The 14,103-nt window shown below is 50.3% G+C and overlaps 6 protein-coding genes across 6 annotated transcripts; 3 read left to right on the plus strand and 3 right to left on the minus strand.

The window, feature by feature from the left end:
* Positions 1-134: 134 nt before the first annotated feature.
* Positions 135-972, minus strand: LOC117891788 (mitochondrial fission process protein 1). The gene is made up of 3 exons (XM_034797463.1): positions 820-972; positions 526-751; positions 135-465 (listed from the first exon to the last, which is right to left on the minus strand). Exons 1-3 carry the CDS (start codon positions 908-910, stop codon positions 303-305), a joined length of 480 nt encoding a protein of 159 aa, XP_034653354.1. The 5' UTR covers positions 911-972; the 3' UTR covers positions 135-302.
* A 790-nt stretch (positions 973-1,762) lies between these two features.
* LOC117903213 (exportin-5) lies at positions 1,763-6,751 on the plus strand. Its single transcript, XM_034815103.1, has 2 exons — positions 1,763-2,158; positions 2,311-6,751. Exon 2 carries the CDS (start codon positions 2,331-2,333, stop codon positions 6,036-6,038), a length of 3,708 nt encoding a protein of 1,235 aa, XP_034670994.1. The 5' UTR covers positions 1,763-2,158; positions 2,311-2,330; the 3' UTR covers positions 6,039-6,751.
* Positions 6,752-7,724: 973 nt separating this feature from the next.
* On the minus strand, positions 7,725-9,234 carry LOC117903216 (actin-related protein 10). The gene is made up of 3 exons (XM_034815117.1): positions 9,089-9,234; positions 8,861-9,013; positions 7,725-8,798 (listed from the first exon to the last, which is right to left on the minus strand). Exons 1-3 carry the CDS (start codon positions 9,157-9,159, stop codon positions 7,886-7,888), a joined length of 1,137 nt encoding a protein of 378 aa, XP_034671008.1. The 5' UTR covers positions 9,160-9,234; the 3' UTR covers positions 7,725-7,885.
* A 108-nt stretch (positions 9,235-9,342) lies between these two features.
* LOC117900338 (CWF19-like protein 2 homolog) lies at positions 9,343-11,801 on the plus strand. Its single transcript, XM_034810680.1, has 3 exons — positions 9,343-10,770; positions 10,843-11,565; positions 11,624-11,801. The coding sequence occupies exons 1-3, from the start codon at positions 9,436-9,438 to the stop codon at positions 11,753-11,755; spliced, it is 2,190 nt and encodes a 729-aa protein (XP_034666571.1). The 5' UTR covers positions 9,343-9,435; the 3' UTR covers positions 11,756-11,801.
* Positions 11,802-11,927: 126 nt separating this feature from the next.
* LOC117900568 (40S ribosomal protein S19a) lies at positions 11,928-12,993 on the plus strand. Its single transcript, XM_034810979.1, has 3 exons — positions 11,928-12,024; positions 12,319-12,389; positions 12,461-12,993. Exons 2-3 carry the CDS (start codon positions 12,319-12,321, stop codon positions 12,858-12,860), a joined length of 471 nt encoding a protein of 156 aa, XP_034666870.1. The 5' UTR covers positions 11,928-12,024; the 3' UTR covers positions 12,861-12,993.
* An 8-nt stretch (positions 12,994-13,001) lies between these two features.
* On the minus strand, positions 13,002-13,841 carry LOC117900578 (probable small nuclear ribonucleoprotein G). Its single transcript, XM_034810991.1, has 2 exons — positions 13,519-13,841; positions 13,002-13,440 (listed from the first exon to the last, which is right to left on the minus strand). Exons 1-2 carry the CDS (start codon positions 13,660-13,662, stop codon positions 13,390-13,392), a joined length of 195 nt encoding a protein of 64 aa, XP_034666882.1. The 5' UTR covers positions 13,663-13,841; the 3' UTR covers positions 13,002-13,389.
* Positions 13,842-14,103: the final 262 nt, after the last annotated feature.

Genomic DNA, 14,103 nt, shown 5'->3' on the forward strand with positions numbered 1-14,103 from the left:
TGTAAAGCATATTGTACATTTCACCCCCCGTCCCCCCTGTTCGGCCCTCCCCCCAAATCCCTTTCGAGGAGTGTCCGTGTTGTCTCAGTTGCAATAAAACGTAAATTTATCAAATTTAATCTACGTGTTTCGTGTTACGTGTTACGAATTGATTCAAATTGCATTTGGGTCAAGGCCCTGGCTGGCATCTACGATGCAGAGCAGACTGGCATGTATCATGTATCATTTGTCATTTGGCAATGCTTAAGAGCTACAGACTATCACCGGGACAGGGAGTAGGAGTGCGGAGCGCAAGGCATTCACTACCGCACTTTTTTGCGGTAAGTTTCATCCATTAGGCGATCCACGAGACTATCAATGGGATGGATGATCAGGGGAATGCTGGCCAGTCCTATCAGCGTGGGCACCGTCTTCGCAATGGCCCCTGGCGCCTTGCTCAGCATCAGTCTGCTGGCCCAAGTGATTCTGGAAGAGAATTGTCGATGAGCCTTGGGAGAGTACAGTACAGGTGCCTTGCCCGCTTACCGATTGATGACCAGGCCCGGAATGATCACAGAGGCCATCATCTGCCAGCTGAACACATCGCCGGCCAAAATGCCGACATCGCGATTGGAGGCGCCGGCCATCTGCAGGCGCAGCGACTTATCGAAGGTGTCTGTGCACACGTAGCCAATGGCCATGCCGTAGGAGGCGGCCACAATCGACTTGGGCACCAGGGGTCTGAAGGCCTCTCCAATCTCATTGCTGTAGCCTGAAAGAGCAGTGTGTCAGTCACCCACGGCCAACGGGTTTGTGGAATTTCCACTTTCAGCGGCTTACCCATGTAACGGATGAAGGTATCGCGGTAGATGTCCACCTCCTTGGTGGACTTCTCGTTAGCTGTATTCGGGGGCGAGGATGCGGCTGCCATTGTGGATGCGTCACCCTGTGGTTTGTTAGCAGAGAATAAATTCTAAGGAATTAAGTAATAGGAATGATTATTTTAACGTAATATACTAAAATATCAAATATACCGCATGAGCATAAAAAATATACCTAAATATACCTTCTCATACCGTAATTATATATCGAAATACGTTCATGCTTGAACTTAGCCCACGTAACACCCCACCACTTTATAAGTTTAACACATTGACTTAAACATTGAGAAAAATTTTGTTTTTGTAAATGCCTTGTAGCACCATCCTCTCTACTCAAAATAAATATAACCTCGATATCCTTTACCTGAATTGTGCTAAAATTCCAGTTTTATAATATGGGTGTTTATTTAAAACCCACTGGTGGAAAAGGGGCTAACATTACCATCGATGTTTCTCTGTTCTCCCTGAACTCCCAAAAAGGAGTAAATTCTAAAAAAGCCATCCAAAATTGCAACCATGCAAAAGTTCAAATATAATAGTGCAAAAGTATCGATATATTTGATATATATACTTGCTAAAATTCAATTCAGCGCGCCGCGGAAATAAATAATTCCCATAAAGAAAACAGAAACCTTACATTTCACAAAAACCACTGCTGCATAAATTGAACTTTCCTAATTTTCTAGAAAACTCTGATAACAAATTCTTTTGCGGAGGTCTTTTCCGTTGGCCCTCGTGGTAATTGGGACCAAACCACAAATACAATATATATCAAATATCAAAAAATATCGCAAAGAAATATCAATACATTGATATTTTGTCAAAACAATTATCACAATATAAATATATTTTTATGGTGAAAAAAATATCGATATGTTGATATTATGATATATTTTTGACAACCCTAAACCGACCCGAACCTAGCCGGAAAAGCCATTTGGGTGGGCTATATAGACATATATATATGAATTCAAATGTGAAACACTTGCCATTCAACGAGGTTTTCACTGGCGCACACGGGCGATCCCAACTTCATATCCTTTCCAAAATTACCTGCACCCCAAGTGAAACGAAACGAAGCGAAGGCGACAGCTACAGGCCACGGCGCGAGGCCAACAACAACAAACACTTCTAATCGCACCGCATTGGCAAGAAAAAGTAGCGAAAACGAGAACGAAGCACGAACCGACGAAGAGACAACAAAGAGGAAGGCAAAACAGCAGTGGCAGACTCTTCGCCCTAAAATTAAAGGAACGGTGCAGAAACTAATATTGAGCAGAGGGCAGGGGCCAGCAGAGGTAAGTCGAGGTGCCAATTGAAATTAAAGTCGAGTCAAGCCACAGCCAGGCGGAGGCATCGCAAATCATCTGCAATCACATGCTATGCGGAGCGGAGAGTGCAACAACTAAATTCCCCTTTCGCTTTCCTTCGCTTCCACTTCCATTTGCAGAGAGGCAGCTACAGCTAGCGATGGCACACCAGGCAGACACCGAGGCCTTGGCTGCCGAACTGGCCAAGGCTGTGGAGGTGATAATGCATCCGATGACGCAGCAGAACTCTCGCCTGGAGGCCTACATGGCATGCGAGCGATTCAAGGAGGAGTCCCCGCTCTGTGCACAGGTGGGCCTGCTTCTGGCCGGCTCGCCCCAGTTTAATCAGCAGGTGCGTCACTTTGGTCTGCAACTGATCGAGTACACAATCAAATACAAATGGAACTGCATCACGCACGAGGAGAAGGTCTACATCAAGGACAATGCCATCAAGATGCTGAACATCGGTGTGGGCCCCGCCGAGGATCGATCGCTGTTGCCCCTGAAGAACGCCCTGTCCAAGATCATTGTCGAGATGATCAAGCGCGAGTGGCCGCAGCAGTGGTCCGACCTGCTGCCCGAGCTTAGTGCCGCCTGCACCAATGGGGAGGCCCAGACGGAGCTGGTGCTGATGGTCTTTCTGCGTCTGGTCGAGGATGTGGCCCTGCTGCAGACCATCGAGTCGAATCAGCGCCGCAAGGACATGTATCAGGCGCTCAACAACAACATGAACGACATCTTTGAGTTCTTTCTGCGCCTGGTGGAGCAGCATGTGACGGCGTTTCGCGAAACCACGCGTCTGGGCAACTTCCTCAAGGCGAATGCCCACAGCCGTGTCGTCGAGATGGTGCTCCTCACATTGAGCGGCTTTGTGGAATGGGTCAGCATCCAGCACGTGATGTCCAACAACGGCAAACTCATGCATTTCCTTTGCATTCTACTCAACGACAAAGCATTCCAGAGCAATGCGGCCGAATGCCTCGCCCAGATCACCAATCGCAAGGGCCAGGCCAAGGAGCGTAAGCCCCTGATGCAGCTGTACAACGAGGAGCCGCTGCGCTACATATTCTCATCCAGCCAGATACCGGCCGACACCAGCTCCTCGCTGGCCATCGAGCAGCAGCACCTGTTCCTCAAGAAGCTGCTGGCGGTGCTCAATGGCATGAACCAGCAGCTGGTGGCGCTGTGGGGCAAGGACGAGTCGACACAGCGGCCCGTGCACTTGGAGATAATGCTCGAGTGCCTGCTGCTGCTGGTGCAGCATCCATCGCTGAGCGTTGCCCATGGGGCCGCACAGATCTGGCAGCTGTTGCTGAAGCACGAGCTCTGCTCGAAGGACTTTGCCATGATCAACTACATTCCCAAACTGATCCACACGATTGCGCCGCGGATTGTGAAGCTGCCGTATCCGCCGGCCAGCTCGCCCACGAGCCTCACCACGGAGTCGTACATCCGCATGGACTACGACAGCGAGGAGGAGTTCACGCTGTACTTCTTCCGCTGCCGCACCGACTTCCTGGAGATCTTTCGCCTGGCCACCCTCGTCCAGCCCCTGGTCACCTACGGATTCTGTGAGCAGTGGCTGCAGTCGCGCCTCCGCAATGCCGTTGCCGAGAGCGCTGGGATGTCGTGCAGCGTGCTGGATCCTGTCTACCTCGAGTGGGATGCCCTCGTGAGCGTGCTGGATGGTGTGCTGAGCCGCATTTTGCTCGTCTCGGAGCGTCCCTCGGTGCCGGCCGGTCTGCGTCTGCTGGAGGACTGCCTGAAGCTGGAGACCACAAATCCGTTGATCTACTCGATTCTGCTCTCCTGCATATCGGCCCTGTTCGTCTTTCTCAGCATGTCCTCGTGCCAGATAACCTCCAACAACTGTGTGGCCATGAACGGTGTCACCCTGCTGCCCCGCGTCCTCGACAAGATCTTTCGCGCCCTCGTCCTGAAGCCACCGAACGAGCTGGATAAGGTGCAGGTCAAAGCGGCCAAGAACCTGCGCCGCCATGCCGCCTCTCTGCTGGTCAAGCTGGCCCACAAATACCCGCTGCTGCTGCTGCCCGTCTTCGACCAGATCAACAATCACGTGCAGCTGCTGCTGAAGGAGCCCAACCGGCACCAGCTGTGCCGCGTGATGCGCACCACCCTGCAGGAGGCCCTCATCCTCATCTCCAATCACTTTTGCGACTACGAACGCCAGACGGCGTTCATTGAGCACATTGTCCTGGAGAAGCGCTCCGAGTGGCTCTCCTTTGAGGATGCCTTCAAGTCGGCGCTGCATTTCATGCGCTTCGTCGGCCTGGACAAGCCGCCCGTGTTTGCCATTGACAGCGATCCGGCGGTTCCGAATCGGTCGCGCATCATCGACGCCCTCCATGTGGTCCTGGGCGTGGTCAAGCGATGCACATGGCCCGACGACCCGGATCGTGCGCAGCGCGGTGGCTTTGTGATCGCCTGCACCGAGGTGGGCAATCCCATCTGCCGTAACCCGGCCACGAAGCATGTGGTGCCGGTGCTCTCCCACGTCCTCAACCTGATGCGTGTCCTCAACGAGATGTTCACCCCCGAGGCATTGGCCGCCCTCTCCGAGGGCTATCGCAACATCCACGGCATGCTCGAGCACGAGAAGAAGCTGCTAATGGGCATCTGTGCGCTGCCAGCCGATCCCCTGGACACCACCATCAAGCGGGAGCCCACCGCCTTCGAGAAGATGCAAACATTCATGATGCTGGTCACGGAGGGGTGCTACCATCTGATGGGCTCCGCGGGACCATCGCTGGGGCGCGATCTCTACCAATTGAATGGCATGGCGAGTGCGATCATCACGAATGTCTTTAGCTGCATGGACATCATTCCGGACTACCGCATGCGTCCCATCATCCGTGTGTTCTTCAAGCCCTTCGTCTACTCCTGCCCGCCCATCTTCTACGACGATGTGCTGGTGCCGCTGTTCGCTCATCTGACGCCGCTGATGTGCGAACGCCTCACCAGACGCTGGCTCTACATATCATCGCTGTACGAGAGCGGCCAGCTGACGGGCGAGGTCAACGATACCCAGGAGGTGCTCGAGGACCAGCTGAATCGCACACTGACGCGTGAGTATCTCGATGTGCTGAAGATAGCGCTGGTGGGTGGCCAGATTGGGTCCGACCATGTGGCCTCTGGCGGCGGCACCGCCAATGTTGTGGCCATGGAGAACGAGGAGCACTCGATGGACAGTGCGCCCCAGTCGCGGGCCTCACAGTCGGCCCTGCTCTCGGACATCATCAGCGATTTGGGGGGCAAGTTGCTGCGCAACGACTTCATCGGCAACTACATCCTGATGACCCTACTGAAGGCGATCGCCTGGAACGACGGCATGGTGAACATGAAGGCCGTCAACATAGCGGCTCCAGTGATGCGCTTCCTGGCCGCCGAACATCTGATGGACGAGAACAAGGCGGTGAGCGCGTTCACGGCCGTGCTACAGGGCATGCAGGTGCATGGACAGCACGAGGCTAACCAGTCCGGCCTGATCACATTGGGTGTGCAATTCTACGAGCTGTTGCGCCCCAAATTCCCGATACTCAGCGAGGTGCTACAACACATTCCCAGCGTGAATGCGGCGGACATTCAGAAGTTCGATGAGAAAACCGCCGTGGCCCCCGTCAAGGGGAACAAGGTCGATCGCGCCAAAAAGGATATATTCAAGAAGCTGACCGCCCAGCTGGTGGGGCGCAGTGTGAACCAATTATTCCGCCATGAGGTGCAGATTGCCAATCTGCCACCGATGCAGCCGCACAAACTCAAGTCCACGGGCACGGGCACCACGAGCCACAACATCATGGATAGCAATCAAAACGCCAATCTGACCAAGCTCTTTGGTTCGGACAAGTGACAGGGGCCGCCGAGGAGGAGGAGACGAAGGCCCCGCGGCGGAGGAGCAGCAGCCAAGCCAGCAGCGGTCACCAAGCATACCAATACCAACACCACCACCACCACCACCACCACCACAAACGCCTCAGCCGTGGCGGGTCCAGTTCTGGTTGAAGTTCCAGTTCCAGTTCCAGTCCCATTTGCTGACTCGGGAACGGGCACGGACACTGGCACGGGCACGACGGGCATTGCCACGGTCACCTCGGCTGCCAAACTAGCGACGACTGAACTTAAAGTAATAGTTAACTAGCTAAGAAGATGGAGCCGCTGCTGCTCTCCGTTTCCGGAGAGGATGAAGCGCGCGTGAAAACGATGGCGGCGCACTCCCAGAGACCCAGAGCCCCAGCCCAGTCCCAGTTCAGTCTTAAAAAAAAAAAAGAATGATGAAATTTTAACTCTAAATTATTTATTATATTAATTATCCAGTAAAATTAGTTTAGTTAGGTCCCCCTCCCTCCCCCATGCCCCATGCGCCACGCCCAAGCCATCGCTCCTAACTCTTATTATTATTATTTTATATCCATGCAGTGAAGAAGGGACTTGTCCACTGCCTTGTTATTTATTATTCGGAATTTGTTAAATTTGCCTACTGCACAAAGAGAAGAGATAGGGAGAGAGAGTCGAATGGGATCGATAATACCAACCATAATGCCAATACTCGAAAAACGCTTACGTTCAGAAGAGGCATGAGACATGAGTCGGCCATTAAGCCGGGCTCTTAATCCGCCTGTGCCTCACACACAAACACACTCGCGAACACGAAGCCACACACACACACTAACACTTTTTATATATAGGCAAAAGATAATGCAAAATGATGAATTGTGCTTTCCCATGTGCTCCCTCCCCTTCCCCCTAAGAGCCCCCACAGCCCACAGGTTCCACTTTGTATAATAGAGTTATCTAAATTTCAGTACGTGCATCGTACATATGTATGTACATTGTGGTTTATATATATATATATACCGATATATATATATATATATATATTGTACTACTTATGAAAGGAATACTTATGAAATTACGCTTAGGCTTAGTTGATAGGCAACGATTACGAATTATTATTATATAATATAATATATCAAATTGTATATGAACAGAAAGAAACCCCCACACACACACACACACACACTTAGAGTTGAGTGTAGTATATATATTATTCCCAGGAATTGTATATATATTATATTGAAAACTAAATGAAATCCGAAGAACGACTCCCCACACCCAAAACCATCATCCCCATCCACATCCCCGAAGAAGAAAACAAAATCGAAATGAGGTAATAAATTTGAAATAAATTTACAAATTCGAAAAGAGAACCGCAAACTTTATTCAGGGGATAACCAACCAACCCAACCAATTCCTGAATTGAAGATTCCTGAATTCAGATTGCGGAAGCTAAGACGTTACATTGCTCCCATCTCACTTGTGAAGTATTCAGTCTGTAACGAGGTGCGAGACAAAGCTCTAATGGAAGAGTGGAAGCAGCAGAAATAGTTTAAAAACCGATTTAAATAGGTGCAAAGGTTCCTCCTTTTGTTTTTCACCCGATAGAGCTCGGTCCTTTTGTCTTTCTTCGTGAGATTTTATTCGAAGCCATAAAATATGTGCAGTTGCGCCTTGCTGGCGTCTTTAAGGACATTCAAAGTCACATGTTTTATGGTTTGTATTTTATAATCTAATCTCTTGCATCACTTAAGCATCACGCATAATACAGATCAAGCTAAAAAATACATTTTCTGATAATAATTTAAAAACAATTTCTCGCTGGCTCCCTCCCATGCTCAGCCTCAGCCATGCACACGCTCTTTATGAGCCCGCATGCCGATTGTCGCAGAGATTGCTCCAGTCGGGGACATGCTCGTTCTTCAGGTACGTCTCCTTGGACAGGGATCGTGTTTGGATGAGATCTGTGGCGCCGCACAGGGCGCCACCCAGCCAGGCGGTGAAATTCTGCTTGCCAATGGAATTGAAGAACTTGAACTGCAGCTCACCGTGGAAGCGCTCGGCGTAGTAGGGATCGTTGGTGAGGAGGTGCTGCAACTCCTGCTGGAGGCGTGGCAGCAGGCCCTGGACCATGGAGCCGCCGCCGATGAGGAAAATGCTCTCGACCAGGGGCTTCCGCACGTCCAGGGTGCAGTCGAGAATGGAGCGCAGTATGAGATGCGGCAGGCTGTCGCGCTCGTTGTTCGGCTCGAACATTATCTCGTAGACGGTCTCCCGAAGGAGGCCGGGCACCTCGACCATCGTATCATTATCACAGATGATGTAGTCCACGCTGGGCGGAGGCTTTGGCGCATTTTCGTCGCCCCTGGAGCGAGAATGTGCCCGATCCATGGTGCTCACAAAGCATGTTCGCACTTTGATGTCCTCCAGAACGCTCTCTGTGAGCAGAGACTCCTTGACGCCCGTCTCCAGCAGCTGCCGTTTGATTTCCGCATGTATGGCGCTGCCTCCATAGCTTTGGTCCTTGAAGGCAGACATGATTTGGACTCCACTAAAGACGGGCATGATGCTCGTCTCGCTGTAGCCAATGTCCACGACCACGGCTGTGGCCACTGCCAGCGTGGACAGCGCTATCAGATGAGCCGGCACAAACAGCACCGACGAGACATCGAAGTGGACAAAGAGTGCCCGCGCCAAGGTCTCCCTGACCACTGTCTGGCCAAATATGTTCTCCACCACCACAAACTTTCGCTCCTTGGGACTGACCAACAGGTGCCTGGAAAGCAACAAATGGTCAGCTCAGCCTCAGCCTCAATGCAAAATTTCGATTTGTTTTACTTGAAGAATATCGTCTGCAAAAAGTCAATGATTTGGTCGTACAGCTCATCCTTCTGTTCATAGTCAAATAGCCGCTTCGTGATCCCTGTCGTTGTCAGTACAACCTCCGTGGGCATGATTTTCCGTGGATACGCCTCCCCAGCAAAGCCCAGCCTTCAAAAACAGACGAGACACCCCAATGATGATATCATCCACAACAGTTTCTCCATCATATTGAGTGTGACTCACTTTGTATACGCATTCCCAATGTCCAAGACGATTGGTGGCTTCTCCTGCATGACACTCTCGTAGATGGGCATCCTGAGAAGCTTATTACTTCGATTTTAAGGCTATTTAAATTTAAATTGGGATTGGGTTTTGTTATACAGTGTGACCGCGGATGTACCGATAAAATATACCGTACGAACCTCTTAAATATACCGAAATATACCGTAAAGCCTTACGGAAGAGAGTGAAATTCCTCCAGCAAACATCTGATTTAGCAATTACCATTTACCAACACTAATCAATATCAACATTTTGGTTGGCAAAAAACAAAGTTTCGCTGTTTTGAGAAACATAAACAATTAAACGCAATGAGCAACTACATACAATTTGAAAGTGGCAGCGACAAGGAGAGGGCTCGCCAGCAGATAAGGGAAGCCCGCGCCGAGATGCTGGAACAGGCCAAGGAGAGAGCCGGCCTTATCAAGAAGAAGGAGCTTCAAAGGGAATTGCGGGGTGAGAGCGATTGGATGCTTCCAGCCGTGGCCAAGAAACTGGAGAAGCCCCCAAGTGGCTCATCGAAAAAGGCCAAGAACAAGAAGAAAGTGAAGCAAAAATCAAAGTCCTCCAAGTCCTCGAAAGTAAAGAAATCATCGAGGAAGAAGAGCAGAAAGGCTCAGAGCAGCAGTGACAGCGATAGCGATAGCGACAGTGACAGTGATAGCTCTAGTTCCTCCTCCTCCCCCTCGTCGTTGTCTTCGTCCTCATCCAGTGAAGATGAGAAGCAACGCAGGACACGCAAGAAGACGAATAAGTCCAAAAGAAGCCACAAAAAAGGGAACCACAGCGAAGACGAGTGGGTGGAACGCGCGCCAGTTGTGGCTAAGGATAAGGATAAGGATAAGGCCAAGGACAAGGCTGAGGATGCACCAGTGGTGCGCGACACTTGGATGACCAGTGACGACCTCCTGCTGAAAACCTTCTCCAGGACACGCAAGGAGCCAACCAAGCCAAACGACAAGCTGCAGCAGATCGATGCCTACGATCCGGCCAAGAGCGGACGCGAGCTGAATCCCTACTGGAAGAGCAATGGCACAGGCCTGCCCGGCTTCCAGAGGCCACAGGACGACGATGATCGCGAGACAGAGCCCCATTCTTACAGCTCCACTCAGAGCACCTCGACAAGAGGCTGGCAGAAGCCTTCAGCCAAGACACACAGCCATAGCCCCTCTGCGCCGAGAGGGAGTAAATCTACGTCAGAAAGTGAATCATCTGATGAAGATACGGCGGACAAGGCTGCCCACCAGTCTGCCCAGCCTGCCTGCCTAACGGATGAGCAAATCAATGAATTGGCCGGCAAAGCCATCAAAGCAGAAATCATGGGGAATGCTGAGCGGGCAGCCGAGCTCAACCAACAGTTGGCCGAAGCACGCAAGGTACGCGCCGATTTCCTGGCCACTGGGAACATGCCGCCGAAGACCGCTGCCAAGCCAAAGAGATCCCAGGAACATGTTCTCCTCACCAAAACCGATCAATGCGGCAATGTGCGTCCCCTGGTGCAGGCCGCGACGGGCGCGACGGACCCCAACTCGCTGTACGGCGGCCGCAGGGGTCAGAAGCGCAGCAACAAGAAGGTCGACACCCATGTGGATGGCCAACGGGTGAGATACTTTGCAGACGACGATCGCTACGACATCAAGCAAATGGTAAGATTCAATGTGGACGCTGGCAACCAAGCGGGAGAATGCTCTCTAATCCTGTTCCGCTTTCTGTTTCAGTTTGAGCGCGAGAAGCATGCCACGGCCGCTGAATCGAACCTGCAGTACGCGGACATTGTGTCCAAGCACAAGAACCCCAACGATGATCTGGAGGACATATTTGCGGACAAGGTCCGAAAGAATATCAGCGAGGCAGATGCCGAGAAGCGGGAGCTGCAGGGTGCCATTCGGGAGGCGAATAGGCTGGAGACCAGCCTCGCGAATTGCGATCGCTGCTTTGACTCGCCCAAGCTGGAGAAGCAGCTGATGGTGTCGATGGGCAAGATGATCTACCTCAGCCTGCCCTGGCATGTGGGCCTGCAGAATGGCCACTGCATCCTGAGCACCCTGCAGCACGTGTCCTGCTCCACGCAGCTGGACGAGGATGGCTGGGAGGAGCTGAACGATTTCCGAAAGGCCCTAACCCGCATGTTTGCCGCCCAGCGCAAGGATGTGATATTCTATGAGATTGCCAACAAGCTGCACAGGCGACCGCATGTCAGTGTCCATTGCATACCCATACCCGACAGCCAGGGCGAGATGGCGCCCTTCTACTTCAAGAAGGCCATCGAGGAGTCCGAGCAGGAGTGGTGCATCAACAAGCAGCTCGTCTCGCTGCGCCACAAATCGCTGAGGGCCGTTATACCCAAGGGCCTCCCATACGTCTGGGTGCACTTTGGCATGGACTCGGGCTTTGCCCATGTCATCGAGGACGAGGATCGTTTCCCAGCGAACTTTGCACAGGTTAGCTGGCTACTCATTGCTCTTATGTACCAAGTGACTATCCATAATTGATTTGCAGGAAATTATTGGCGGAATGCTGGAACTGAATCCAAGTGCTTGGCGAAAGCCTCGAAAGGAACAACAGTCCATTGTAAAAGTCAAGTCGTTTGCCGAAAACTGGAAAAAATTCGATTGTACCGAAGAGGCTTGAGCCAGCAGGCAAACATTTAGCTTGGCGCCCGTTTCTCTCATTTCATGAATAAATTTAAAGTTTAATTCAATTGACAAAATCGATATTTCGATAGCGTAAAATCAACACTAATGTGGTGGTTACCAGCACTGGTGGTCCACCGGGTGGCAGCGCCAACTCATGGGTACTTTTTTAAGGGTCATGCAGTATATTTTATCGATAGACCCGCTGTCGACTGCAGCCAACTTCACGCGTCTTGTTCTTTTTTCCGGTTGACTTTAACAAGAAAGGTTGTGCTCGAGTTTCTTTTTGGTGAAACTAATTTTTTTTATGTTACAAATGCAAGAAACTAAACGAAAATGTGCGCCCTATCTGGGTGGTGAATGAAAGTACAAGCCAAATGGCCGAGAGTCGATGGCATTCCTCCGAAACACTCAATTGTAGCAAATCAGCGTGGATTCGCAGTTTTTGTTGTGCTTGCTTGAGAGTGTGTGTGTGTGCGTGTGCGTTGTGCCTCACGACCGATTGACGGCAACGTGTTTTCCGCGGCGCTTCTAATTGTTCGTTTTCCACTTGAATTTCAGATGCCAGGTGTCACAGTGAAGGATATTGACCAGCATGCCGTTACCAAGGCGGTTGCCGTCTTCCTCAAGAAGTGAGTACGCACTTCAATCTCTTGTATCACATAACCTCACAATTGTTTTGTTTGTGTTTGGTCTCTTGCAGGACTGGCAAATTGAAGGTGCCCGACCAGATGGACATCATCAAGACGGCCAAGTTCAAGGAGCTGGCCCCTTACGATCCCGACTGGTTCTATGTGCGTTGCGCCTCTATTCTGCGTCATCTGTATCACCGCAGTCCCGCTGGTGTTGGCTCCATCACCAAGATCTATGGTGGTCGCAAGCGCAATGGTGTCCACCCCTCGCATTTCTGCCGCGCCGCTGACGGTGCTGCCCGCAAGGCTCTCCAGGCCCTCGAGCACGCCCGCCTGGTCGAGAAGCACCCAGAGGGTGGCCGCAAGCTCAGCTCCATCGGACAGCGTGATTTGGATCGCATTGCAAACCAGATTGTGGCCAAGCAGCGTGATGCCGCCAAGCAAACGGGTCCCCTTGTCATTTCCAAGTAAACTCGGACCGCTGGATCGCCCATCTAAGCGAAGTCTAAAACCTTTTTAAGCTTATAATTTAAGCGTTTCTCGTTTGAGGCGCGTTCTCAGAAATGGGAGGATTAAAATGAAACCATAACAAGCGATAATACGATACCAATGTGTGCTACTTATTGTTTTTACCAAATAACTGATGGACCTTAGCGCCATATGGAAAGTTCTGTGCTGGAATAGCCAATTGGCATACCTAAATTTCCTTAGAACGCAAGTCCCCCAGTTTATGAAGCTAGAACAGAGTGGACTGTAGATGTTCTGTTAGGTTTGGTCGGGTGTAAGCTGCTTGTAGATCCAAATCTTAATCATGATTCCCCGCAGTATCTGGAAATAGGAGAGGGTCGCAGGCTTTGAAATATTCAAAACCCCCGATATAATATCATCAATCGAGTATGTGTTCACACTTGTGTTTTTTTTTAAATGTATTAAAGAGTTTTGTAGCTTCACAGAAGGTTGTTAAATTATAAAACTATTTCTAATAGCTAAAAGGCAGTCGTTAGACCCTTTCCACTGCTTCCACCATGACAATGCTGTTGCCGCGAATTACCTGAAAGTAGAGACATGTTGCATGTTGTAGGGGTAATTCTTTATTGCTGAATAAGGCCAACCTATTTATCTAACTTACCGCCTTTCCGATGGTGTTCTTCGTGTTGCCCTTGCACACCTCAACGGCTTCTTCAAGTACTACATTCATGAACGGATAAAAGCCCCGCACTACACCGCTGACTGAGCGTCCTGCATTTAGCTTCAGCTGGATCCGCTTGTCCATGTACCTAAACCGCAAAGGCGCAGATTAATATGCTGCTACATTTCGGACTTACATACATACTTTTTCAGCTCTGGAGGATGGGCTTTCGACAATTTGAGTTCTTAATAATAGTTGCGCGCGCTATTTTTCAAAAATGTTTATGATATCAGTTAACATACATGTGTCTCTACATGATACATACATTTACATACTGAAGCAAAGCTCCATAAGGGGTGATTTTAATAAAAAAGTCAAATACAAATTTGTAAAATATATGGTCAAAAGGTGGACAATCTAATAAAAAGGAGAATTTATTATAAGCCAAATTTATTGTTCAATCGGATTAAATTATTGTTTCAGTGTTAAAAGTCTTTTCTGGCTGGTAATATAAAATAGAACATCAGAATTGAAGAATATGTTTTCTGATTACGTTATATTTACGGTATATTTACAGTATATTTT

This window comes from Drosophila subobscura, chromosome A (genome assembly GCF_008121235.1).
Source record: "Drosophila subobscura isolate 14011-0131.10 chromosome A, UCBerk_Dsub_1.0, whole genome shotgun sequence".
NCBI lineage: Eukaryota > Metazoa > Arthropoda > Insecta > Diptera > Drosophilidae > Drosophila > Drosophila subobscura.

Bases quoted from the DNA above. Each gene is read 5' to 3' on its own strand.
- LOC117891788 (XM_034797463.1), bottom strand. From the start codon at position 910: ATGGCAGCCGCATCCTCGCCCCCGAATACAGCTAACGAGAAGTCCACC. The intron at 752-819 runs GTAAGCCGCTGA...CTGCTCTTTCAG, and splicing joins TACCTTCATCCGTTACATGG to GCTACAGCAATGAGATTGGA. The intron at 466-525 runs GTAAGCGGGCAA...ATTCTCTTCCAG, and splicing joins CCGGGCCTGGTCATCAATCG to AATCACTTGGGCCAGCAGAC.
- LOC117903213 (XM_034815103.1), top strand. From the start codon at position 2,331: ATGGCACACCAGGCAGACACCGAGGCCTTGGCTGCCGAACTGGCCAAG.
- LOC117903216 (XM_034815117.1), bottom strand. From the start codon at position 9,159: ATGCCCATCTACGAGAGTGTCATGCAGGAGAAGCCACCAATCGTCTTG. The intron at 9,014-9,088 runs GTGAGTCACACT...CTGTTTTTGAAG, and splicing joins ATTGGGAATGCGTATACAAA to GCTGGGCTTTGCTGGGGAGG. The intron at 8,799-8,860 runs GTAAAACAAATC...GTTGCTTTCCAG, and splicing joins TTGCAGACGATATTCTTCAA to GCACCTGTTGGTCAGTCCCA.
- LOC117900338 (XM_034810680.1), top strand. From the start codon at position 9,436: ATGAGCAACTACATACAATTTGAAAGTGGCAGCGACAAGGAGAGGGCT. The intron at 10,771-10,842 runs GTAAGATTCAAT...TTTCTGTTTCAG, and splicing joins GCTACGACATCAAGCAAATG to TTTGAGCGCGAGAAGCATGC. The intron at 11,566-11,623 runs GTTAGCTGGCTA...ATTGATTTGCAG, and splicing joins TCCCAGCGAACTTTGCACAG to GAAATTATTGGCGGAATGCT.
- LOC117900568 (XM_034810979.1), top strand. From the start codon at position 12,319: ATGCCAGGTGTCACAGTGAAGGATATTGACCAGCATGCCGTTACCAAG. The intron at 12,390-12,460 runs GTGAGTACGCAC...GGTCTCTTGCAG, and splicing joins GTTGCCGTCTTCCTCAAGAA to GACTGGCAAATTGAAGGTGC.
- LOC117900578 (XM_034810991.1), bottom strand. From the start codon at position 13,662: ATGGACAAGCGGATCCAGCTGAAGCTAAATGCAGGACGCTCAGTCAGC. The intron at 13,441-13,518 runs GTAAGTTAGATA...CTCTACTTTCAG, and splicing joins AGAACACCATCGGAAAGGCG to GTAATTCGCGGCAACAGCAT.